Source organism: Macaca fascicularis, chromosome 9 (genome assembly GCF_037993035.2).
Source record: "Macaca fascicularis isolate 582-1 chromosome 9, T2T-MFA8v1.1".
Classification (NCBI taxonomy): domain Eukaryota; kingdom Metazoa; phylum Chordata; class Mammalia; order Primates; family Cercopithecidae; genus Macaca; species Macaca fascicularis.
Window position 1 is genome coordinate 135,979,580 of NC_088383.1, and position 23,763 is coordinate 136,003,342.

Below are 23,763 nucleotides of genomic sequence, written 5' to 3' on the forward strand. Positions count from 1 at the left end.
AGTGGAGGCCTGGTGCACGTTTATTTCCTGGGGAGAGGGTTGCCCTCGTTTGCTCTGTTCCCTCTCATGGTTCAGCATTTTCCTGATCAATGCTTTTCCCTGTTTCTCTTGTCACCTCTCCCATCCTTTGTCGTGCGTTGACTCATGATGCCTCCCTCTCACACTCGGTGACGATGATCTCTTATGTTCCCTTGTTACCGTGACCCATGGGTCTCTGTGCCCCTTTGTCTCCTGTGGTCTTGGTCGTCCCGTGCCCTCCAGGCTCGCGTTGGACGACGCCATTCGACACAAGCCGCTGAACATGTCATCCCGTTTTTCACCCAGGGTGGCAGGGGAGAATGACTTCCTTCAGACTGTTATAAACAAAGTCATCGCTGCCAAAGAAGTCAACCACAAGGGGCAGGGTACGTATTTTCCTATTTTGTTTCCATCAGTGTGTATTTGCATGCGTTTGGGACAGTGCTGTCTGGGTTGCGTTTTAGTTTGATGTTGATCATGATGGTGTGAAGATGGTGGCGGTGACAGTGGTCCTGGTGGAGAATGTGTGTGACGGTCGCCCCCATGTACGGTGCACGACGGTTTTCTGGCCCATCACCTTTGTGAACATTGCTGAGAGCCCGCTCCTGGATGGAGAGTGGGGTCGGATTAGATGTTCAGAGGAACGTGCAGGCGGTAGGCGTAACTCCCCTCTGCCCATGTTGTGTGCTAATTACTGCCTGTTCTGGGGCTCCCCTGCTGGTCCCCCTAAGAAGGTGACTTCATTTGTGCAGACTTGCTCCCCTGAGTTCTGTCATTTAAGTGATTTCTCCTCCCCTATCCCCCCGCCTCACACTCACCGTTTTTAATCCTGCACTGACACGTTCCCGAGCAGCTGACCTGCTGCTGGCAGAAGGAATGAATCAATCACCTCGGGCTGGTGACAGTTGGCACTTGGCTGGCCAGGAGGGCTGCCAGGAAACAACTGTGACTGAGGCCCCGCCTCCAGCCCAGGGGGAAGTCACCTTCAGAACTTGACCGTCTCACTCCCTGATCCGTGCAGACTGCCCATAAACGCAGTAGAGCTTAGGCGAACAGACCTGCTTCATCGTCCAGCTACCTTATGTCACTAGACTTTTAAAAAACAATTACCTTGATTCATTTCCCACTGTTCTAAAGGAGAATGTGAAATGAGCCTGAAGAATGTTATAGAGAATGAGCCTTCCTAGGGCTCTGCAGGGACCTGCAGCTTTCCTCTGGCGTGAACTACCCCTGTCTCTGGCAAACAGTAGCAGGACAAAAACCCCAACCCAGAACATTAATGAGATGTGGCCTCTGCAGACAGAGCAATTTTCAGCTGACCCAGGACCCATCTTCTCCTGAATTAACAGCCCTCCCTATTTGCACTTTAATTGAAAACCATAGGGAGGTCCAATTAGGGCTGTTTAGATTGGAGTCACTCTCCGGCTGGGGACACCATGCAAAGGTTGCCAGCCGATCCTTCAGTGCTTCGAGCTGGGGCTGCCCTGGGATCTCCAGTTTCTTTTGCAGTCATCAGAGTTTTGATAAACTTTTATTAGAGTCATTCAGGGAGAGTGGAGTTTGGTGTCAGGCCAGCAGGAAATCGCTGGGAAAGAGGACTCGAAGCCTGCCGCTGCCAGGCTGACTGGTGTGTGGCCAAGATCTATGAAGCCAGAGAACCTTGGGCCGATGCCCAGGGGTCCAGTTCCTTCAGCTTCTGGGAGGAGTGGGCATTTCCAAGTCACAGTGAGAACGGAGGGACAAGAACAGTGATAGGGGATCACAGGTGACTTCCTGAATTAGAATGGCCTTAGGCAACATGACTAGTGCTTGTTTACCTTGAACCTGAATTTTCTCCAGGGCCCACTGGTGGGTGGAATTCAGGTCAGAGGTGAGCAATGTGGCCAGCGAGTGCAGCCGCACAGATCAGCCGCCGGGACTGCAGGGCGCTGCCCACCAGAGCTCATTTTATCACCAGCAGCCCAGGCTTAACCTGATCCTTGCTTGTCTGTCAAGTGACTGTTAGCGGTCCCAGGATCGGAAGGGACATGGAGGAGATACTCATCTTCAGAGAGAGCCGCTGGATTTTTTCGCCCCTCTGTCCACATGGGCCTCCTGTCTCTTGAGCTTACCACTTGGCCTTGGCCGATTTTTGGTTTATGCCAACATGTTTCCTCTTTACAATAGACACAATCCTGAATATTTAATCCAAATTATTCTGAACCTAGAGGTGTGGGACATTTTATGTGGACAGTGAGTTCATGAAGACTCCAGACATCTGGTTCTATTGTTTGAGATAGAATGTATGCTAATCTTCTTTGTTTTTAGTTATTCTGGGTAAGCAAATGTCAACGCCAAATGCACTTTTTTTCTCCTGTGAGAAAGCATTCAAAACACAGGGTAATCAGGAACATTTAATTTCCATTTTTAAAGTGTGTGGTAATAAATTTAATTGTGTCACTAATGCATTAGTTTATGTATTAAGATATTTGAGCAGGCTGGCGTTTCTGAGAAAGGGTTTGAAATGCAGGATTTCTAATATTAAATGTTAGGTGTTCCATCCTCATGTCTTAACCTTTGACCTCTGTGAATGACCTCACCACATCCTGCAGTCCTTCAAAGAGCATCTTTCTGTTAGATTTATTTTGTGGACATTCATTCTCCAGGGAGGCTTTTGGACTCAGACTCCTGAGATTTGAGAAACTCTTAGCTGCATCCTGGTGTCCAGGGAAGACCAGCTCCCCGTCAGCCACGGTGCTGATTCCTCAGGCTCTTCTGTCAGGGTCTGGGCTTTGGTTTGCTCTCCTGGAGGCCAGGGCCAGGGGTTAGGGTGAGGAAGTGCCTGGCCCTTTGCAGATCTGTCTGCTTACCTATTCTGCAGGTCTGGAGCTGCTGTTAGCTCAGGGTGCTTTTGTGTGAATTAGAAAAAGGGGCCTCATCGGCCGGGCGCGGTGACTCACGCCTGTAATCCCAGCACTTTGGGAGGCCAAGGCGGGCGGATCACGAGGTCAGGAGATCGAGACCATCCTGGCTAACACGGTGAAACCCCATCTCTACTAAAAATACAAAACAATTAGCCAGGCGTGGTGGCAGGCACCTGTAGTCCCAGCTACTCAGGAGGCTGAGGCAGGAGAATGGCGTGAACCCGGGAGGCGGAGCTTGTAGTGAGCCGAGATGGCGCCACTGCACTGCAGCCTGGGCAACAGAGCAAGACTCTGTCTCAAAAAAAAAAAAGAAAAAGGGGCCTCATCAACTAGGTGAGTAGGAAGATAGTGCCAGGGCCTGTGGCTTGGTGAGTGAGTAGAGGCAGGATTTAGCTCCCACTTGCCTTTTGTGGTCAGTTGTCTAGTGAAATGCACATTCTGGGCAGTGGTACATGTGCTCCTGTCTGGGTGCCATCCCTGATACCTCTTTGGGGACCGCTTTCTATTGGTGGTTCTTCCTTCCTTCAAACTCTCCCTCCCACGATCTGGAATTTCATGTCTTAAAAAGAAAGGAAAAAGAAAAAAATATATTAAACAAAAAGGAAAGAAACACCAAGAAACAGTCCTACCCTGAGTAACGCATCTGTCTCTGTGTATGTGGACTTTCTGGACTTCCTCTCTCATTCATCTTCGCCCTTCTGTGTCCCAGCATCGGCCCTCTCCCTGAGCGCCCCCGCCCCCGTCTCCCGCCAGGAGCCCTGTGGCTGCATGGGCATCCTCCCGTCCCAGTTTCCTGTTTGCCCTGTTACCTCTGACATCTCTGTCCCCTTGTGAGCTCTCAGAGTGGACCCTTCTGCCTCTCTTTGGGACTCTTCTTTCCTTCCCTACTATGGGTGCTTGCCTTTCAGGCAGCTCAGCCTGGAGCGGGTCTTCCTGTGCCAAGGAATGGTACCCCTGGGGCTTGCTAGTGGTTGTGCCTGCAAGGGGCACCGTCTCTGTAAGCTGCGCCTCCTCCTACCCCAACTCCCTGTGGTTCTGCTGGTTTGACTTCCACGCTGGTCCCCTTTCCCACCCTCCATAGTGGCGTTCACATCCTGGCAGCCAGCTGGGTTCATGCGGTGGCCGCCCTGCTGCCATTCCATCCTCACGGTGCTCTGTACTCCTGCCTACCCGTTCCCTGTTAGCCACAGGGTGTCAGGTCAGAGCCTAACTCTTGTTCCTGAGCCCCCCTCTGGATGCCCCCCATCCTTCAGATAGACCACAGTCCCTGTCACCCCAGCCTCCCCACTGTCTTCCCATAGCATCTGGGGGCTCCACCTCCCTGGGGTGGGGACAGGTCTGCAGTTCTCTTGCTTCCTGCAGGTCTCAGCCCCGACATCCCTTGCTCTGTGACCCTTGAGACTGTGGTCCCAGGATGCCTTGCAGTGTGCTCAGGACTTCTCCCATGAGAACTTTGCGGTTGCATATTTCTCTAAGAGACCGTGGAGTTAGCGTCTAACCGTTGGCAATGGAAGCTAAACCCCTGGCCGGGGAGGTTGTGAGGGTCTGCCCTATGTCTGCAGTAGGGGCAGTGCCCTGTATTTGCATAGCACATAGTAGGTGCTCAGTAGCTACTTTTGAATAAATTAGAGGGACTCACTAGATAGCAAGAGGAAAGAGGGTTTCACCAGCTGGCAAAGAGCAAAACATCATCAGTGACTTTTGACTTCTCAGCTCCAAGTAATGTAAATCTGTGCAAAAGAGAACACCGTTTCCAGGATAGCGGATGTAGGAGTGGGCAGCCAGAGGACAGGGCGTGAGGTGCGGGACTGAATCAAGAAGAGGTGCTTCCGTCAGGAGCGTCGGGAGCAGCCTGAGGTGCTGGCACTGCTGACGGGCTGTCAGTTATCTCCCAGTGCTGCCCAGCAGGCAGGCTGCTGGAGGACAGGCCTGCGACTGTCTCAGTTCCTTCTACCCAGGGCAGGGCGCTGAGCTGAGGGTGATGGAGGGCGGGTCTTGCTCTCAAGGCATCTGGAGAGGGGACAGCTGCACACACACACAGAGATGGATACAGACACATGCACACACACAGATACACCACACACACACACACACACACACACACACACACACACACAGATACACCACACACACACACACACAGATACACCACACACACACACACACACACAGATACACCACACACACACACACACACACACACACAGATACACCACACACACACACACACACACAGATACACCCCCCCCCACACACACACAGATACACCACACACACACACACACACACAGATACACCACACACACACACACACACACACACAGATACACCACACACACACACACACACACACAGATACACCACACACACACACACACACACAGATACACCACACACACACACACACACACAGATACACCACACACACACACACACAGATACACCCCACACACACACACACACACACACACACAGATACACCACACACATGCGCGCACGCACACACACACACACACAGATACACCACACACACACACACACACACACACCACACACATGCGCGCGTGCGCACACACACACACACACAGATACACGACAAACACAGATACACATACACAGATACACCACACACGCGTGCGCACACACACACACAGATACACGACAAACACAGATACACATATACAGATACACCACACATGTGCACGCGCGCACACACACACAGATACACCACACACACACACAGATACACATACGCAGATATACCACACACACACAGATACATCGCAAACACAGATATACACAGATACACCACACACACACACACACATGCGCACAGATACATCACAAACACAGATACACATACACAGATACACATACACAAATACACCACACACACACACGCACACAGATACAGACACCACACACACATGCACATACACAAACATACACAGATACAGACACCACAAACACATACACACACACAGTTACAGACACCATAAACACAGACACACACACACACACCAGATACAGACACCACAAACACACAGATACACCACAAACACAGATACACATACATAGATATACCACACACACACACACACACACACAGATATAGACACCATAAACACACACACGCACACAGATACAGACACCACACACACATGCACATACACAAACATACACAGATACAGACACCACAAACACATACACACACACAGTTACAGACACCATAAACACAGACATACACACACACACCAGATACAGACACCACAAACACACACACAGATACACGACAAACACAGATACACACACATAGATATACCACACACACACACACACAGATATAGACACCATAAACACACACATGCACATACACAAACATACACAGATACAGACACCACAAACACATACACACACACAGTTACAGACACCATAAACACAGACATACACACACACACCAGATACAGACACCACAAACACACACACAGATACACGACAAACACAGACACACAGATACACAGATATACTTATAGACACACACACATACACACATGGATATAGACACAGACACGCACACAGACATACCCTCACACCCTCACACACAGATACAGATATACACATAGACACAGATACACAGACAGACAGATACATACGGACACAGATACAGAAACACAGGCAGACACAGATTTAGCCCCACACATAACACATATACATAGGCACAGATACACAGAGCCACACACACGAACACACAGACACGGGCACACAGACACACAGGGGCACACACAGACACAGGCACACACACACGCACACACACACGCACAGTCACAGGCATGCGTGCATACCCATGCTAGTAGCAGAAGTGAGGACAGAGGCTTTGGTGTTCTGAGGGGCAGATGAGGCCCTACCGAGCTGAGTGGGGGAAAGCAAGCAGGCGGCCCCGCCGAGGCCTCAGGGATAGACGGCCCCCATGTGCCAGCCCCTTCCTGTGGGGGGAAAAATACCGTCACAGAAGATAGCTCAGGCCGACCCCTGCCCGCCCCTGCCTTTGACTTGTTGGAAGTGTCTGGCTTGTTTCCTCGTACTGTTGCCTCCTGTTTGATTGCTACTCAGTATTTATATAAACCACAGTTCATCAGCCTTGCAGGGAGGAAGAACCCGCATGCACGCCCTCACACATAGACCCCACCAGGTTCACTGCGCTCTCCCCAGGACACCCCTGGCATCTAGGTTTAGAGGCTTTGAAAGTCTTCATTTTTCTCTTGGAGAAAAGAGCCGAGAGCAGCTGGAGCTTTGTTCTTTTCTGTGTCGCTGTGGTACAGAGGGCCTGGCTCTACGGGCTGCATCTGTCCTGGCTGGGGAGGGCTGTCGTGCTGTTGGCCCTGCAGCCTAGTGCTCCCCTGCTCGCCCAGGTTGTGTGATGCTGCTTAGCTGCTTGAAACTTTGATGGGTTCTCAAAACTGTGAATTCACCTCCAGAATCCTCCCCTGCCTTTGTCTTTCCTGGGAGATTAGAAAATGACAGACTTCTCAGCCCCCTCCCGGGAAAAGGCGGCCTGCTGATTTATCTGAAATGTCTACCCGCTCAAAAGAGGCATTGGTCCTTGGCAGTGCCCAGCAGCACAGCGGGTGCACAGCAGCTGCTGATGTGCGTTCAACTGCCTGTGAGTCACCCTAGAGCAGGGCTGGCATCCCAGCTCGTTGGATGCATGGAGTCCCCATGAAGGGCACCTTTTTTGCCTTGCCCCTCTCTTTCTCATATACCCATGTTTTTTCTCGAGATGTTGAATTGTGAATTAAAAGTCTCTTGTTCATTGAAATTGGTTTTGTGAAAACTTCTGAAAATGCATAGGATAAAATGTGACTTAACAGATCCGTTGTTTTTCCAGGTTTGTGGGTAACACTGAAATTACTTCCTGGAGATATCCATCAGATCCGAAAAGAGTTTCCGCATTTAGTGGACAGGACCACAGCTGTGGCTCGAAAAACAGGGTTTCCGGAGATAATCATGCCTGGTAAGAACTGGCTCTTCCAGGGCTTCTGAGCATGGCGTAGGGGTAGCCGGCCACGGAGAATGACGTGTGGGCCGCATCATGTATGAGCTGTGGCAAGGAAAGGGCTCAGCTCCTGGCGGGTGACCCTGTAAGCCCCAGCATGGTTATAGATCATGGGGCTGTGACCGGAGTGGTAGAATATGCTCCCTGGCCCCCTGTACCCCTGGACGGATCAGCTCTCCCCAACTGCAAGGGTTGTGTGAGGGGGACGTGGGCACCCAGTGAATGTCTGTCTGGATAGACATCAGGTCGAAAGAAGGAAAGAGGTCAGAAAGGGAACTGCCCGATGTGAAGCCCACCTAAGCACAAATGTCAGGGTTGGATGGTTGCTGAATGGAAATGTCTGTGCCTTTACCTGCTCACCTGGTGTACGTTATACTGGCATTGCTGCATGAATTCTAAGTCATGAATTCTAAACTGACCAAACCAATAACAGGATTTCCGTGGTAACTCGTATTTACATAATACATTTCAGTTTCCAAATAATGTTAATAATAATCTGATTTGATCATCAAGAGATCTTTGGAAGCATGTTGATTTGTAGCCTTTATATCCGTGTGATACTTTTTGGTTTGCAAGTAATGCTTACGTGGCTTGGCCGGGCGTAGTAGCTCATGCCTGTAATCCTAGCACTTTGGGAGTCTGAGGCGGGAGGATTACTTGAGCTCAGGAGTTCAAGACCAGACTGGGGAACATGGTGAAACCCCGTCTCGACAAAAAAATAAAAAAATTAGCTGGGCATGGTGGTGTGTGCCTGTCATTCCAGTTACTTAGGGGGCTGAGGTGGGAGAATCACTTGAACCTGGGTGGTAGGGGTTGCCATGAGCACAGATCGTGCCACTGCACTCCAGCCTGGGTGACAGAGTGAGACCCTGTCTCAAAACAAAACTTAACTTGAACCACGTGAGGCTCTTGGAGGCCCACAAATTGGTGTTGAGTTAATTCCTATCCAGATTAAACTGTAGCCTAAAGTCGCTCAGCTGATGAGCCCTGGAAATGAGGACAAACTACCCCACGTTCAACGTGGCCTCCTTATATAGGCCTCTGCTATATAGCTAGGAGAGTGGTGGCTATTCAGGGTGCATGCTGTAGGAGTTATTGCTTTGCTTACTTTAGCACAACTTCAAGACTCGTTCTTTCTACTCCTTTTGTCTTTCAGGGCTGTTGTGGGTCATTGAATAGTGGGTCTGGTAAATCCATATGAAAGACATCTAAATTGGTTAGGCTAGATACTAGCCAGGCTTACCTGTACGGGAAGCAAAGCATGACGTTTCGTCAATTCTGAAGCGATTGCTTGTGTGTGTCAAGTCTATATGCAGCACATTAATTTAGGTTTATTAATGGGAGGGGACTAATTTGTATACCTATTATTTGTATTTGCATTTGAGATGCAGATTTATAAATTAGCATGAAGCGGTTGGCAATATGCATTTGTCTTGGCGTCCTTAGGATGTCCTGATGTTCAAAGGGAAACTCAGAAGCTTCCAGTTCATGCCAATAGTGTTTCCCTTATGATGGATAGACTTGAAAACTAAGTCTAGGCCCGGAGTAGTACCAGGTGAGCGCCTGTAGTACCAGGTACTAGTGAGACTGTGGTGGGAGGATCCCTGGAGCACAGGAGGTCAAAGCCACAGTAAGCCTTGATCACAACCACTGCACTCCAGCTTGAGTGACAGAGAGAGACCCTGTCTCAAAAAAAAAAAGTAAGTCTAAACTTGTAGATCATCTCACGATAGATTCATAGGGAAGTGATTCAGTTGACCATTGTTCTGACAGTTTCCATGTGCTAAGTCCTTGGGTATGTATCCCATAGGAAGGGATTCTAGCTAAGGTGGGTCACCTGTGTTCTCTGATGGCTGAGTAATCACTGACCAGGCTGTGGGCACCAGAGAGAACGAGTGTGGGCGGTTATCAGTCTGTCTGCCTGCCTTTAGCCTGCAGAACCTGTGTATCACCCGGTTTTGTCACTGTTTGCAGGGATGCGCATCTTCTTTGGACAGCGGAGAGCCTGTCCTGTCACCTAGCGGCCTGCTTTGCTACTTTCTCATGGCTCACTGGACTCCTGGAGTCCTTCTGAAGGATCCAGGCAGGCAATACTAAGTTTTCCTTTGAGCTGGGAAGGTAGCAGGAGTCCACTATGTCTGCTTCTAGTTCCTTCTTCCCCAGAATATTCTGTAACCCGGGGAGGCGTTTGATGAGGGTCTATGGTGATTGCCCATCTGTGGGGTTTGCCTACTGTAAATGAGGTCTTACTTCTGAGCTGGCCCTGGAGTAACGCACTCGAGGTGTACTTGGGAGCGAGGCTGTGGGAGTTTCACCCTGTCACCCAGGCTGGAGTGCAGTAGCATGATCTCAGCTCACTGCAACCTCTGCCTCCTGGTTTCAAGCAGTTCTCCTGCCTCAGCCTCCAGAGTAGCTGGGATTACAGGCACACACTACCATGCCTGGCTAATTTTTTTATTTTAGTAGAGACGGGGCTTCACTGTGTTGCCCAGGCTGATCTCGAACTCCTGAGCTCAGGCAATCCACCTGCCTCAGCCTCTCAAAGTGCTGGGATTATAGGCATGAGCCACTGCACCCGGCCTTGAAGTTCCCTTTTGATGATGGTGTTTGAGCCTTGATAGAATTTTTAGGCTGAGAGACCATGTAGTTTATGCCTTCCCTATCAATGAGGCTGGTTAGTGGTGCTGGTCTTGGAGGCTAACTTGTCCAAGGTCACACAGCTAATGAGCAACAGGTCTCGGCTGGTGGCCTTGCGCCTGCCCCTTGCCCTGTGCTCCATGCTTCTTAACTTCTCTCGCGGTCAGAATCAGCGAGCGACAGCCGCGCCTCCTTCCGTACAACTACTGTGGCTGTGGTAGCAGCCCACTGGGATTATTATGATAATGACTTTTAAATGAAAGCTTAATTTAATAGTTGGATACATTAAAAGCCAAAATAGAGCAGTTTAAAAGAAAAAAAGAAAACAACAACAAGAGCAAAAACAAGAAAGCAAGGGATCCTTGGTCTTCAGCCAGAGCGGGCATTTGCTGTGCTTGACGGAACAGCTCTTTGGCTCCGTGGGAGAGCAGGTGGTCAGGGCGTGGGAGGTGGCCAGGCAGGCAGCAGAGGAGCAGTGGCTGGGAACAAGGCTTCCTCTAAATCATGTTGCTAATGAAGCTTGTGAAGTTCTCCCAGTCGGGCCATTACCAGGGGCTTCCCATGTTCTCAGTAGGAAGAAGAGTCTTGAGCTCATTTCTTGTGTTCCCCGCCCCATAATTAAAAGCCCATCTCACTTTAAAATAGACAGGTCTGTTTTGTTCTTCTCTCTGTGGTCCCCATTCGGGATCCTGACAACCGCCTGCCAGAAGGGAAGAGCCATGCAGAGAGTTTCTCTCTAGACCCATGTTTCCTCCCTGATCCTAGGCTGGCGATCCTCATTCTTTTTTTCTTTCTTTCTTTCTTTTTTCTTTTTTTTTTTTTTGAGACAGAGTTTTGCCCTGTTGCCGAGGCTGTAGTGCAGTGATCTCGGTTCACGGCAACTTCTGCCTCCCGGGTTCAGGCGATGTTTCTGCCTCAGCCTCCTGAGTAGCTGGGATGACAGGCCTGTACCACCATGCCCAGTAGCTAATTTTTGTATTTTTAGTAGAGATGAGGGTTCACCATGTTGGCCAGGCTGGTCTTGAACTCCTGACCTCAAGAGTTGGCCTTCCAAAGGGTTAGGATTACAGGTGTGAGCCCCCGCGCGTGGCCGGTCCTCATCTGATTAACTCCTGGAGTTGTGCTCTTAAGAAGAATGCATAGGAGGCAACCTCGCCAGTTATCTGGGAGTGCCAGTGGATACTGCGATATTCCTTGGCTACCGAGGACTCAGACAGCCGTAGCCAGCTGCCTAACAAGGGACAGTGGTGTGGGCTGCCATGGGTGGTGGATGCCATCAACAGTATTGGAGCCCCTCTGGTTGCTGGCTGCCCCCAGAGGGGTAGAGTGTCCTCTGCCCAGATGAGAACCAAGCAAATCATTAGAAGCTTTGAGATTTTTCCTCTTTCTAGCAAGTTTTATGATGATGAAAATTGCTCTTGTCATGTATTTAAATGGTAAGACTGTTATGTAGAAAACATTTCATAATCATCTGATACGTATTTGTAATAGTTTATGAGGATAGGTAGACAGTCTTGCAAAATTCACAATTATGCTGTGAATAATGAATTGGTTTTTAAATGTATGATTTCTCCCCCCTCAGGTGATGTTCGAAATGATATCTATGTAACATTAGTTCAAGGAGATTTTGATAAAGGAAGCAAAACAACAGCAAAGAACGTGGAGGTCACGGTGTCGGTGTATGATGAAGATGGGAAACGATTAGAGGTATTTATTGTGGTGAGGGCTCATCTGTAGTGTTTCAGTTTTACTTGCCAAGTGCTCACCTTGGCTCTGCTACAGCATAGAGGTTGTCACAGGTGGGGCTTTGGAATTCCATTTCTTGGGATTGGCGTTGGTTCTTGCTTCCCTTTCTCCAGCTTGCCATGCAGGACCTGGGGTCCTCTGATCCTGGCAGCTGGCCTATATCAGGAGGTCCCTGTGGTCTTTTTTTTTTTTTGAGACCGAGTCTTGCTCTGTTGCCCAGGCTGTAGCACTATAGGTGTGTGCCAACATGCTGGGCTAATTTTTATATTTTTTAGTAGAGATGGGGTTTCACCATGTCGACCTCAAGTAATCTGCCTGCCTTGGCCTCCCAAGGTGCTGGGATTACAGGTGTAAGCCACTGCGCCCGGCTGGGTCCCTGTAGTCTTGACCACTTTCACCCAGCCTTATCATGGAGTCTCATTTGCTGTCATAAACCCAAGGCCCAAAGGTCTAGCAGTCACGCTAGAAGTACAGATACCATCATTACCATTTGAGAGATGGAGAAATGAAGGCCCTAAGAAATCAGTTAAATTGCTCAGGGTCAGAGAACTAGCGAGAGGTAGAACTGAGCACCTGCCCATGACAGCTGGAGGTCTGACCTCGTGCTCTACCTACCAGTGGTCACGAACATCTGCTTCCATGGCCACAGCAGCCTGCAGGGTCTACCTGGGAGATACTCAGAAGCTGTTGCCTCCTCTGATGACCAGAGGTCAAACCAGGCTGCTGTCCCTGTGAGGTGCCTGTTTGCACCAGGGCTGGAGGACTGGGTTTTTCTGGGCCCATGGGGTTGTGCTTAAGGCTCAGTGTCGCCGAGAGAAGCATGATGTCTTTCTCTCTGGGTGAACCCTGTCCAGCATCACTGCCTGCCTTGTCTCCCTGGAAACATAGGTACTGTCCTTGCCACTGGTCTTTCCGGTTGGAGTGAAGCAAACAGCGTTCATGGCTGGAGGAAGGAGAGGGAAGGGTTCCCACCTTTTAGTCTATAGTCCCTCACCCTAGACCTATGGCATGGATCAGGCAACTTCCTGCAGATCCTAATGTTGAAGTTATTAGGATTGAGGGTCTGAGGGGATAGAGGTCTGTGTCATCCCCATGTGTCATAACCATCAAGATCTTTAATGTGTGAGAACAAGGGTTGGAGCTGGCCGCTGGCTTCGGGTGGATCTGTGCTTCCCTTGCTGGGAACACTTTCGTTTGTGGTGGGGTGTGTTGGTGCTCTTGGAGCGTACCTGTCCTCCCGTGTATATGTATATGGTGTCCAGCTCTATGAGGTCTTACGTGAGCTCTTTCTGTTTCCTTTTAAAGCATGTGATTTTCCCGGGAGCTGGTGATGAAGCGATTTCAGAGTACAAATCTGTGATTTACTACCAAGTAAAGCAGCCACGCTGGTTTGAGACTGTTAAGGTATTACTTACATGGTCATTTTATCACATGGCACTGATGATGAAATGCTCATTTGTAACCCAAGGAAACATCCTAACATCCTCCTCAGCCCGGGAGCTGATCTAGGCAGGCAGAGTGTCTCCCAACAAAGTCATTCAAGGTTGCTAAGGAACCGCACTGGCGTTTCTTAGAATACATTTACTCTCGTCTCCTTTTGGACGTAAAAATAGGACTTTCATGGAGACGAATGACAGAGTCTTTTTAAGATAGCTGTTGTCTTTCTCTTCGCGGTACTGTTTTATGTGTGGCATGCTGTCTTTACAGCAAACAAAAAAACTGAGCCGCCAGCCTGTGGAGGTCATTGCTGGGGAGTCGGGTCCTGTTCTGTAGCACTGACGTGGTACATTTTCATAATGCAGCGTGCTCACATCTCCGCCCGGGAGTAAACACTGTCCCGCCCCCAAGAGCTTGAATATTTGAAAACCAGGCCAGGGACTGCCTCTGGAATACAGATGTTTGATGTGAGAATTAGGGACAATGTTTGCTTAGAGGCAGCACGTATTATGTCTTTTTTCTTTGAGTGTAATGTGTCAACAGGAAAGCTTTCTTGGTGCAGCTGTGGGCAGGTCACCACAGCTGTGGAAGGAGTGTAGACCCTTCCAGGTTGGGGCTAAGAAGAAAAACGGCAACTTTTTTTTTTTTTTTTTGGAGATGCAGTCTCGCTCTGTCACCCAGGCTGGAGTGCAGTGGCGCGATCTTGGCTCACTGCAACCTCCACTTCCTGGGTTCAAGCGATTCTCTTGCCTCAGCTTCCTGAGTATCTGGGATTACAGCCATGTACCATGGCACCTGGCTCATGTTTTTGGTATTTTTAGTAGGGATGGGGTTTCACCATGTTGGCCAGACTGGTCTCGAACTCCTGAACTCAAGTGATCCACCCTCCTCAGCCTCCCAAAGGGCTGGAATGACAGGCGTGAGTCACCACGCCTGGTCAAAAAACGGCAACTTTTAGAAATAGAATCTTAGCCGGATGCAGTGGCTCACGCCTGTAATCCCAGCACTTTGAGAGGCCGAGGTGGGCAGATCACCTGAGGTCAGGAGTTCGAGGCCAGACTGACCAACATGGAAAAACCCTTGTCTACTAAATATGCAAAATTAGCTGGGTGTGGTGGCGCATGCCTGTAATCCCAGCTACTCGAGAGGCTGAGGCAGGAGAATTGCTTGAACCCAGGAGGTAGAGGTTGTGGTGAGCTGAGACCATGCCATTGCACTCCAGCCTGGACAACAAGAGTGAAACTCTGTATCAAAAAAAAAAAAAAAAAAAAAAGGAAACAAAAAAGAATCTTAACAGTAATGATTAGAGCATTCAGAAAAAAAAATCCAACTGTGTCACAGAGTCGGCTTGGCAACTGTTACAATGTGATCTCGTTTAAATTTGGCAAAGGCATTTTGTCTTTGGAAAAACCATGTGGGGACTAGATGTACAGTATTTTCACCACCGCAGTGTAGCAATGTTTACAGTTGTACCTGATAGCTCCATTTGAATAAAGCTGTTACGCTGGACGATATAGATCACAGTGCTTAAACTTCTTTCTTAATTCTTGAAGGTGGCCATTCCCATAGAGGACGTTAACCGCAGTCACCTTCGGTTTACCTTCCGCCACAGGTCATCACAGGACTGTGAGTAGTCAAGCACTTTCTTCCCCCAAGGATTTTTAAGGGAGAACTGGGGGAAAGCGCGAGAGGCCACTCTCAGTTGTTCTGGAACTTGCTATCATAACACAATAAGGCTCACTTCCCACCTTATTCTTCTCTCTTTTTCCTTGAGCAGATCTCAGGAGATCTTAATTTCTTTCTCCAGTTCCTCCTACCCAGTATTGCTGGTCCCCTTCTTTCTTTTGCTTTCCGGTCTTCTGTGTTGACTTGTCATTCATCCATGTCATCCATCAGAAAAGTTACCGAGCTGTAACAAATACCTCTCAAACATGGGCTCTTAAGGCCCCCTGTCTAGAAACTGGACATCTTGAATCCTTTTCGTCTTTTTTGGTGGCTCTTGCTGTCTGGAGCTCAGGGATGGCTTTTCTCATAGACATTTCTCTGATACTGACCATGATGCCAAGACTTTAGGAGGAAAGAACTGCTGTAGGAATCACTCTCCTTCAAAAAGAATTTGTAATTGATGACTGAAGTTTGTTCCATCACATTTTGTTAAATTAATTGTCAACTAAAGCTGTAGCCCTGTGCTAGACTTTAAGATATCACAGAAGGAAAACATGATTCCTGTCTTTCAGGGTGTGTGTTTCTTTGGCATTGGGAACTGAGACATATTAATATTTGGGACAATAAGTGGCAAAGAGAGTTGACTACAGGCTTGTGTGCCGCAGGCAGTTAAAGGAAAAGAGTGGTGTGGAGGGCAGACCACCCTTCGTCACCGATGCGCCCGCTGGGGTCGCACCGTGCAGTGGGCAGTTTCAGGTTCTGTGTACTCTGGAAGGAGCTTAGGCATGAGCCTCTTCTGTGTCTTCATTTGAGGATAAGAACAACTTCCTGGCTGGTGCCGTGGCTCACACCTGTAATCCCAGCACTGTGGGAGGCCAAGGTGGAAGATTGCTTGAGCCCTGGAGTTTGAGACCAGCTTGGGCAACACAGTGAGGCCCCATCTTTACTGAAAAACCAAAACAATTATCCTGGTGTGACGGTGCGTACCTGTAGTCTCAGCTGCTCAGGAGGCTGAGGCAGGAGGATTGCTTGAACCCGAGAAGCGGAGGTTGCAGTGAGCTGTGATTGCACCACTGCACTTCAGCCTGGGGAACGGAGTGAGACCCTGTCTCAAAAAAAAAAAAAAAAAAAAAAAAACAAGAACAAAAACAAGAAAATTCTCCTCTTAGGGTATTCTTGAAGGTCAGGTAAGGTGGAGACTGGCCACCTTCTGGCACGGTGCCTGCTATGGATAGGGACTCCATGGTGGTTGCTGCTGCTGGGATAATGTGTTCATTCACCTGACTGTTTCTGGGGCCTGGCCTGCCCTGGGCCCTCCATGTGGGGTGGGTGTGCCTGGACAGGGGTGCTGCAGGAGAGCAGCCTGGAGAGCAAATGCGTGAGCACGGTCATGATGTTATGGTGCAGACCACCTTGTGGGACCATCGAGAAGCTTGGGCCTGCTGTCGTTCAGGGGAGTTGGGGAGGCCTGGTGTGTGGGGTCTGCAGAGCTGGGGTGCAGGCCCACGACTGTCAACGGCAGGTGTGTGTGTGGTGGGGCGTGGCCTGGAATGTGGCTGACTGGAGGGGTCTCGAGCAGCATGGGGTGCCTGGTGGTGGGTGGTGCATGGCCGGGGAGTGCGGGGCGGGGGGTGGCGGCTGGCAGCTGCTGAAAGCATCATTGCACTCCTGTCCTGTCCCAACAGTGCACGCAGGTCACGGGTTCAGTTACAAGGGCATCCGGGTTTATGTCTAATGGGAGAAGCTGGGGCAGGAAGGCCGCCTGCTTGGAAGGCAGTTCCCTGCCATCTCATCCTTGCCACAGGACCAGATCTAGGCCACCAGACCCCAGACCAAGTCGGATCTGCTAATGGTACATGACATCCTTGGTGGCCGAAGCTGTAGGATAATAATAACCATCAACAGATGTTGGCCATCGTTCACTGTGCTCTTACCATGTGCCTGACACAAGAAATTTATTGTACTATTTGGATTCATCCTCACAAGATTCCCATGTGGTATCAGTATTACTACTTCCCACATTACAGATGAGGAAATGGGCTTGGAAACCCTAGGTCAGGGGCTGAAAGTCACCCAAGTAGTTGGTGGAAGAACTTTGGTTCTAACCCAGGTCCTTGTGCCGGAGCCTTACGCTCCAGTGCCTTACGCTCCAGTGCCTTGGGGAAGTGGCGAGGCCACTTCCCTCCTTTGGCTTTTATTGAGTTCCTGCTGTATACACAGCAAGCTGCTGGAGTTTCTCCTCTTGCAGAGCTTAGGTGTGAGTTGAGGTTTGAGATTCGTTTGCAAGAACCAGCTAGGGTGTGGCAGCCTGTGAGTATCACGTGAATTAGGCAGAGGTATGATGTGGGCGGAGAGTGCTGGTGGAATGGGGATGGCGGTGGGCACAGGTGTGTCCTCGGCCAAGGCATGGTGGGCCAGCCTAGTGGGCCACAGTGCGCCCTAGGCCCTCTAGGGCTCCATGCATACATCACCCTGAGGCCCATGGAGGAAGCAGGGTGAGGACAGAGTTCTGGAATCCACAGAGGACTTGTCTCAAAATCATGCTCCCGTCTTTTAACAAACTCATTCTCTCTAATTAATAAATTACACTAGGGCAGAGTGATAGCTCCTGTAGCATTTTAATTTTCAAAATCCTTGTTTTTCTTGTCAGTTTTAAGTACTTATTATAGACAAGATGCTATCACCCGACATACCAGGACACATTTGCATAATAAATGAAGTCTTGGTGGCCACAGCTTGTGGGATTTTGGAAAGATGTTGAGCATCGCAAGTGTGATGCCGATGAAAACCTGGATATCAGTCGCTGACCATGGCCTTTGGGGCCTCGCCAGCCAGCCCTGCATGCAGATACCTGGGGCAGAAACAGGTAGAAAGAGCTGAGGCCACATTGGTCCCCGCTTGCTACCCTAAAGAGGAGGCTAGCAAAGGGAACAAGTGATGGGATTTCTCACCTGGGATCTGCCCTTGGGATTGGAAAGTTTGGTGTCAGTGGGTTGACATAATATCTTTCCAGCAACCTGTCAGCAACTCCAGGTGCACTAGACCGTGTGGTCCATGGCGCCCGGCAGACTTGCAGCTCTCAGTTCCAGCTGGCCAGGAGCTGAGTTTTCCTTGATTGTAGTGTGCTTGTTGGGTGGGGCGGCCTAGGGAATGGGCAGCTCTACCCACACTCCAGAACACGTGACCTCTACTGTGGTTCCTACGGTTCTGTAAACTGGTCATGTGAACCGTCCACCTCATGATGGCTGCTAGTGAGCCTTCAGTAAAAATCAGTCCATTCCTCGGATGTGAAGATGCAGAATGTTAATAAAAGGTGCACCTATTGTACTACTGTCTGGTAGGGTTAGTAGAAGCCATCTGCTGACCATTATTGTCCCATGTCCTTCTGAACCCTGGCTGTTTTCATGGAGGCGTGTCTTTTTTTGTTGTCGTTGTTTCCAAGTCTACCCAAACTTAGGAGGAACTGTTCTGTTCTTTGCCATTTGTACCTTGAAATATTTTATGTACTCTGGTGCCCTCTTACAGAGTTGTTTTTTCAGAATCCTAGGGTACTTATATTTTACTTCTGCTTCTTCCTATGTTTTTTGGCTGGTTGATTATTCATGGAACCCTTTGATTTGCCAGGATGTATTGAGCACCCACTGTGTGCAAAATACTGCTGGACACCAGGAAGGCAAAGGTGATGAGCCATGTTGTCTTGGGCAGTGGGATCTGAGGGTAAATATTTTGAGCCGCTGACTCAAGACGGGTGGATGCGTGATTCTCCCTCTGATCTCTGTCCTTTCATCTGTAAAGAGAAAGCTCTGTAATTGTGGAGATAGTTTCCAGCTCTGGGCCTGTGTTTCTGTGCTCTACTGAGATTGCAACTTGAGGAATTTGTGGCAGATCCATTTCTTCAGTCCATGTTCCTCATCTGTCCTGGCTCATCAGTCCTTCCCCGCCTTTGACTCTCGCTGCCTATCACCAGCCACACTGGCCTGCTGTCCCCAGATGTGTCACAGTGGTCCTCGCGAGAGCCTCTCTCTGCCTCTTCCTGCAGCTTTGACATCTTGGCTTATGTGCTGTCCAGCTTCTCAGAGACATGTCTTCTGACCAAGAAATTGGATTGTCCCCGTTGTCACTGTGACCCCTTAAACCACAGTGTTTTTGTTTTCTTTATCATCTGAAAGCTCATTTGTTTGTTGACTGTCTCCCAAAGTGGCACAAATATGGATTGAGTATCTGTTGGGCACCAGGCAGTATTTCATGTACTGGGAAATGGCTGTAAAACAAAAGGTCACTTACATTCCAGGGTCCAGTGGATGAAACCAACAATAAATAGCAACAAGATCAACAAAATTCTCTCTCTCTCTCTCTCTCTCACACACACATACACACACACACAAACACAGAAACACACATGTCAGGTAGTGATAAGAATTATAAAGAAAACTAAATCAGGTGAGAGGAAAGAGGGTGACTAATGGACTATTTTAAACAAGATGTGGTCACTTTGGAGGAGGGGACATTTTGGCAGAAACTTGAATGAAGTGAGTGAGCCCCACATGCAGATACCTGGGGGATGAACTCTCTCACCAAAGGCAGCACAATTTCACATGGAGGTCGTTAGTCCGTTGGTAATTCATGTGATGGATATTGCGAGGCAGGAATTGATTTTAGTTTTCTGTATTGACGCGAAGTTTCCTTGGTGGAATGGTCTGCCCCTTCCCAGCCTCTGTTGTTTGCTGTGGCCTCTCGTTTCCAGGCCCTGATCGTTTCCGCTGGTCTGGGCGTCCTAGGTTAAAAGCATACAATCTTTCTTATTGTCACTTGACAGTTACTCTTGCTTTCTAGTGTTGCGGGCTTTCCTCGGCCTTCTTCAATACCATGCTGCCCTTCTTGGCCCTTTATTCTGGAATCCGTTTTCACGTTCCAGGAGAAATCTCTTCTATGAGATTTTGATTAGAATGGCTTTGAATTTACAGATTAATTTGAGAACAACTGATCCCTTTATGCTAGGGGTCTTCTTACTTGTAAACATGGTCCATTTTTCCATATGTTTATGAGATTGACTTTAATACCTGTTCGTATAATTTTGTAATTGTTTTCTTGAAGGCAACTTTTGTAGCATCTTACAATGTTATTTTGTCATGATAATTGAAGGCAATCATCAATTTTTTTGTTTTTTGTTTTACAGCTAAGGATAAATCTGAGAAGATATTTGCACTAGCATTTGTCAAGCTGATGAGATATGATGGTACCACCCTGCGAGACGGAGAGCATGATCTTATCGTCTATAAGGTATCTGGTTGCATTGGGGCAGTATTGCTGCTATAGACAGTTTCAGTCTTTTCTGGGCTTCCTGACCCGAACCAACATTTCCCATCATTGTGAGGAAGCTGCTATCTAGCTACATTTAATTATGTCAATGAACATTTCCGATGACCAGCCCTTTTGTTGTTCCTAACAGGAAAAGATGATATACAATATAACAATAGGTGCCATATAAAAATGCCATGAACATGAATTATGCTGCAGGAATAAGGGAAATTGTTAAAATGTGTATTTAATATGATAAAAAGCAATTATGATGGTTACAAGGATTAGGGGTAACAAAGGATGGCAAAAAATGGTGTGTTGCTGTTTGGGAATTGCCTTTGACATATGGCATGACTAAACCCGCAGGCCGAAGCGAAGAAGCTGGAAGACGCAGCCACGTACTTGAGTCTGCCCTCCACGAAGGCCGAGTTGGAAGAAAAGGGCCACTCGGCCACGGGCAAGAGTATGCAGAGCCTTGGGAGCTGCACCATTAGCAAGGACTCCTTCCAGATCTCCACGCTCGTGTGCTCCACCAAACTGACCCAGAACGGTGCGTTCGAGAGGAGAAACCCATTCACCCCAGGAGCTCTGCCTCAGTCCCGTCTTTTCCACGCTCCTTCCTGTGTGGAGGTGTCCTCTGTAGGCGTACGAACGTCACCCGTAAGGCATTCATTGCATTGGGCTGTGATGACCTATCAATGCATAGAAGGTGGCATTTGTTGTGATTTAAAATTCACACTTCTACTCTGGTCTAAGGGTTATTCTTCCCCCCCCCCCCCCAGACAAGGTCTCATTCTCGCTCTGTTGCCCAGGCTGGAGTGCAGTGGTGTGATCTCAGCTCACTCCAGCCTTGTCCTCCTGGGCTCAGGCCATCCTCCCACCTCAGCTTTCCATGTAGCTGGGACCACAGGTGTGCAGCATCATGCTTGGTGGCTAATTTTATTTTTAATTTTTATAGACATGAGGTCTCACTTTATTGCCCAGGCTATTCCCAAACTCCTGGGCTCAAGCAGACCTCCAGCCTCGGTCTCCCTAAGTGCTAGGATTACAGACATGAGCCACTGTGCCCAGCTGTGTTATTCTTAAAGGGAGATAAAGCAATGGATTTACTTCTTAAAATGATTTTTGGCCAAAGGAAGGTAGCGTGGCATAAAGGAAAGTACATGAGATTTGGAGTCAGACCAAAGACCTGGAATCGGACCGTATCCCTGTGTTAACCCTGGGGATGCCCTTGAACAAGGGTCTTCTGCACGTTTCGGAGTCTTATCTTCCTTGTCTGTTGATACGGGAATAGTGCCTGCCTCAAAGGGCTTAGTGAGGGTTACGTGAACAGTGGGCTGGGAGCTCACCTCCCTCTTTATGCCTTCCCCATTCTCAGCTACTGTCTGAGATAATTACCAGTTATCTTTATTTTTAAAAGCTGGTTTGGATGATCCTTTCTAGCCCTCCTCGTGGTGTGGGATAAGGTACCCCCTGCTGACTCCCACACCCCAAAGCTCAGCCCTAGTGTGGTACATCACTCATCCATCAGCTGGTGCCATGCCCTTGTGTGGCAGTTGGCCGACTGCTTTGAGTGCCTGCACCACCACTGCTTTGAGTGCCTGCACCACCACTGCTTGCAGCCTCTCCAGTGACATTGCTGTCCAGCCAGGGGTACTTCTTATTCAGAGCACACTGATGTTGTTGCTGTCACTCTGTCTGGAAGAGGCAGAAATCCTACATTTAAAAATTGCATCTTCCAAATGCAGCCGTATCACAGCTGTGCAGAGTGACTTTATGCTCTCTCAAATCAGAGCTTGAAAACCCAGTTTTTTCCTCTTAACTGCTCGATATGGATTTTGATTATTAATGTCTGTTGCTATCAGGAATTGTGTCTCTGGGGGATTGTCCGTAAATCATGGCAGTAGTTTTGGATTTGTCCAAGGGACAGTCATCGTTTGGACTTTAATAGGGTAAATACAGGACAAAAGTAAAGCCATCGTCTGGAAGTCAGGACATTGTAGTGGAGCATGCAGCATGCAGTGAGTGTGCTGTGTGTTTGGATGTGCCAGCCCTGAGTCAAATGCTTTTAGATCTTGCCGTTTCTGCACTTTGCACTCTGTTGTTCTGGGCTACACTTTCCCACTGCTGGTCTGCTGAGTAAACTTCTTGGTGTGGGAGCAATAAGTCTCTTAAGTGCCTTAAGCCTGTTGGGATACTTTTGTATTCCATTTGCATACATGTCTCAAACCATTTATGAAGTGTCCTAGCTTGTGGTTGTGTAGTGGTCTCCATGAGCAAATGAAAAGCCTTAGCTGGGGGTGGGATTCCTGTTCATGCTGCTGATAAAGACATACCTGAGATTGGGCAGTTTACAAAAGAGAGAGGTTTAATGGACTCACAGTTCCATGTGACAGGGGATGCCTCACAATTGTGGTGGAAGGCAAGGAGGAGCAAGTCACCTCTTACATGGATGGCCTCAGGCAAAGAGAGAGAGCTTGTGCAGGGGAACTCCTCTTTTTAAAACCATCAGATCTCGTGAGTCTTATTCACTGTCACGAGAACAGCACAGGAAAGACCTGCCCTCATGATTCAATTACCTCCCACCAGGTCCCTCCCACAACACGTGGCAATTCAAGATGAGATTTGGGTGGGGACACAGCCAAACCATATCAAGTGGTCAGCAGTGCGGGGCTCAACCTGGGACTTGGTTATGGAAAGGATGCCCCCCGTGACATGTTAGTCTCTGGATGTGGCCTTGATAGCTCCACTTACCTGACAGATGACAGCATCCAGAGCCTCATTTAACCCAAAAGTGACATCTCCAGGGGCACACTTCAGCATTTCAGTAGGTGCCATGTGTTGCAGTGCTCATGGTGCAGGAAGCCGTCATCTCATACTTGGGTCATGTTCCAAAAGCATGCTTGGAAGTCATTACTTGGAACTTGATCATCTTTCCCCATTCAAAGCAATGCTCTGAGCTGCGGTTAGGTGATGAGGCCCATCCACAGAATGCTTCTTAACCCT

The 23,763-nt window shown here is 48.9% G+C and overlaps 1 protein-coding gene across 4 annotated transcripts in view; it reads left to right on the forward strand.

Annotated features, from left to right (window-relative positions):
• The window catches only part of DOCK1 (dedicator of cytokinesis 1), a 555,400-nt gene that overhangs the window by 109,710 nt on the left and 421,927 nt on the right, over positions 1-23,763 (forward strand). For 2 of the 4 annotated variants that reach the window (XM_005566736.4, XM_074003072.1), the window contains exons 12-18: positions 262-404; positions 7,807-7,932; positions 12,194-12,318; positions 13,663-13,761; positions 15,348-15,420; positions 20,636-20,739; positions 21,124-21,307. In XM_005566736.4, the coding sequence (XP_005566793.1) occupies positions 262-404; positions 7,807-7,932; positions 12,194-12,318; positions 13,663-13,761; positions 15,348-15,420; positions 20,636-20,739; positions 21,124-21,307 (854 nt within the window). The remainder of the gene's footprint in view (positions 1-261; positions 405-7,806; positions 7,933-12,193; positions 12,319-13,662; positions 13,762-15,347; positions 15,421-20,635; positions 20,740-21,123; positions 21,308-23,763) is intronic. The other 2 variants (XM_005566737.4, XM_074003073.1) reach the window with 1 other exon arrangement.